At 44.1% G+C, this 3,279-nt stretch overlaps 1 protein-coding gene across 1 annotated transcript; it reads left to right on the top strand.

The window, feature by feature from the left end:
* Positions 1-1,022: 1,022 nt before the first annotated feature.
* On the top strand, positions 1,023-2,746 carry LOC105179578. Its single transcript, XM_011103217.1, has 2 exons — positions 1,023-1,560; positions 1,776-2,746. The coding sequence occupies exons 1-2, from the start codon at positions 1,023-1,025 to the stop codon at positions 2,744-2,746; spliced, it is 1,509 nt and encodes a 502-aa protein (XP_011101519.1).
* The last annotated feature ends 533 nt before the right edge of the window (positions 2,747-3,279 follow it).

Genomic DNA, 3,279 nt, shown 5'->3' on the forward strand with positions numbered 1-3,279 from the left:
CTTCGTCTGCAGGTGTGTCCATCGCCGGCTGATGGTATACAGTGGTCGGCCGGAGAAATTCCGGCGCCTTCTCAGCAGCACGCACGCAGCGAATAGCCCTCGAAAACTGATCGGCCGCCGATTTCAAATTTCTAATTTCCATCGACTGTTGCTTCGTCCTAAGACGTTGTCGGAAGGTCTGCCTGAAGTCGCGGGCAAGAGGATACGAATCGACACTAATATCAGTCGCCGGCAGCCTAGGCTGTTCGACTTCCAACCGCGACCGTTCGCATCCACATCGCGCCACCCATCTCCGTTTGAGTTCCACTAGCGCTTCCATGGACTGAGCGTCTCCTTTGTCGATCACCTTGTTCGTTAAGTGAAGAAACTCGTCGATATTAAATCGTTCATTCGCTGATAATTCTGAGTTCTCGTCAATGGCGTCTTCCATGGCGGCGCTAAACCCTAATTTTGAACCAGACGATTCCGGCCGCAAGTTTCCATCTTTTTCATATGGTTGGGCTCCATTCATCTCCATGAACGTCTGATTGCCATTAGATTCGTAAAAATCTTCGTCCGTCGCCGGCTGGAGTTCGCGCGACCATTCGTTTTCCGCAACCGTACGCGGCTGTTCCCCTTCGAAATCCACCAGGGCAGTCTCCACGTTCTGCTCGTCGCCGTCCCCCAACTCTCCGACGTCCGTTTCCTCGTCGCCGGCGTCTTCACCGGCCGGTGTTGATGAAGATGTGGGATTAGGGTTGCATGTGTGTGATTTGGGTGTGCTAGTGTGTGAGAGAGAAATTGTAGAGAGAGAATTTTTGTTGTCCATTTTTTGTTTTACACGCAGTAGGATACCTTTTGGGAAAAAGACCTTATTATTATCACTTGATAATATGTTTCCATTCCATTTGGCCGGCATTACAAGAAGTCACTGCAACTGATAATGGCTTCTTCTTCTTTCAATTTAAATCTGAAATTGATATGGAGGAAATAATTGAAGGAGGACCGTGGCTATTCCAGGAACAGCCGATAGTTTTGCAAAAATGGGAACCTGGTATGGTTATGAGAAAATTGAAGCATACACAAGTGCCAGTATGGATAAAACTGAGACACCTTCCTATGGAATTCTGGACGACGGACGGATTGAGTATTGTAGTGGTTTGGGTAGGCCTTTATACCCTGATGCAATAACGAGGGCATGCACGAGACTGGATTTCGCTCGTGTATGCGTGATGATCGATGTTAATCAGACATTAACAAATCATATTATTATAATGACGCCAGATGAGGAGGGTGGGGAAACCCCATGCAAGATTGATATTGAGTATGAATGGCTCCCCCCTAAATGCACAGGATGCCTGACACTGGGTCACTCGGTGAAGGATTGTTCAATGAAAAAAACTCAGAAACATACAAAGCCGCCGGTTAAAGTGTATGTACCTAAATCCAACGTCCCTCCTCCACCTAAACCCAAGGAGCAACAAAAGAAACATGATTTTGTAGTTGAGGTGGATAAAGTACCAAAGAAAAATCATGGTGTTGAACAGGAAGAACGAGAAACGTCATCACATAAAGAGAAAGGTAAGGAAGTAGTTATCTATAATCCATTTGAGGCATTGAATTTTCTTGATGACGCAGACGACACTACTAGGGGTCCTAACACATGCAACCCCTCTAGTAGTGACCCATGTTGAACATAGCAGTATGGAACGTCCGGGGGCTGAATAAAAGAGACCATCAGCTCGCAGTAAAGGATCTAGTCTCGGAATAGAGGTTACATTTTATTGACATATTAGAAACTCGTGTTCGTATCAATAATGCTTTGAATATTCAGTCGTTTTTGCTTCCTCATTGGAAATGGTTTATTGATTATGCATCTGTGGGTAACCGTATTTTGGTAGCGTGGGATGCAAATGTTGTTGATGTTCATATACTTGATTCAAGGAATCAACTTATGCATTGTCGTGTCACTAATAGGACTGACAGTAAATCGCTCATTATTACTATCGTTTATGGTGCCTCTGAGATGATTGATCGTAGGAACTTATGGACTATTCTGGAAACATTGGCACATGAACACTCGGACGAGCCCTGGCTAGTAGGGGGGGACTTTAATGCAGTCCGAGAAATGAATGAGGTATGTGGAATTTCTGGTGATATTAGGATGGCCATGGAAGAATTCAATGCCGGTATTCAGGAGGCCGGGTTAATACCTTTGCCTATGCAGGGTGAATGGTATACCTGGCATAATTGCAACACGAACTCGCAGAGTCTTTGGAAGAGATTGGATCGTATCCTTATTAATGATAGATGGTTCGCACGATTTCCTTCCTCTAGTTATCATAGCCTTTTGTCGCGAACTTCTGACCACTCGCCGCTAGTACTACATGGAGATACACAAAATCAAACAAGAGTAGGGATGTTTCGATTTGATAACTACCTTACACGCTCACCTGAATTCATTCCCAATGTACAGAATATTTGGCAGCATAGAATCATTGGGACTCCTATGTTTGCGGTAACACATAAACTTAAAGCTTTGAAACCGGTCTTTAGAGAACAAAGGAGGAAGAAGGGGGGCTTAACACTCAATGTTCAACTAGCCAAAGGATTTCTTGATGAGGCACAAGATCTGGTGAGATATGATAGACAGAACGAAGTACTTTTACAGTTAGAACACTGTTGCCGAATAGTATATGCTAAAGCAGTAAAACAGGAGCAAATCATGATGCAACAACGAGCCAATGCAGTGGATGAAAGGAGGTGACCAGTGCTCCCGGATTTTCTTTCGTAAAATAGCCCAGAGAAGAGTGGCGAGGAGGATTTTGCAGATCAATGATGATAATGGGACTATCCATACAGAAACAGGAGAGATTATCAATGAATTCGTGAGTTACTACAAAGACCTCTTGGGAGGTAACAGACGACAGACTACGATGGATATTGGTTTTCTTAGACCGTGGGCTAGACATGTATTTTCAAATGAGGAGACTAACTATCTTATACCGGCGTTTACACCAGATGATGTAAAGAATGCAGTATTTGACAGAAGACAAGGCTCCTGGACCTGATGGATATTCATCAGGTTTCTTTAAAGTAACTTGGCCAGTGGTGGGTCAGGAAGTTACAAAGGCGATACTGGGATTCTTTAGTTCCGGTAAACTACTCAAACAAGTCAACGCCACACTGTTGAGTCTGATTCCAAAGGTACACACTCCTATAACTGTTGGAGACTTTAGACCGATTTCGTGTTGTAATGTGTTATACAAAATCATTGCGAAATTGCTTGTCAAAAGGATG

The sequence above is a fragment of the Sesamum indicum genome, unplaced genomic scaffold, assembly GCF_000512975.1.
Source record: "Sesamum indicum cultivar Zhongzhi No. 13 unplaced genomic scaffold, S_indicum_v1.0 scaffold00173, whole genome shotgun sequence".
Lineage (NCBI taxonomy): Eukaryota > Viridiplantae > Streptophyta > Magnoliopsida > Lamiales > Pedaliaceae > Sesamum > Sesamum indicum.

What these genes read in the sequence shown, in the direction of transcription:
- LOC105179578 (XM_011103217.1), top strand. Translation starts at nt 1,023, where the DNA reads ATGGGAACCTGGTATGGTTATGAGAAAATTGAAGCATACACAAGTGCC. An exon ending in GTCATCACATAAAGAGAAAG is followed by an intron (nt 1,561 to 1,775) that starts GTAAGGAAGTAG and finishes TTGACATATTAG; the next exon opens with AAACTCGTGTTCGTATCAAT.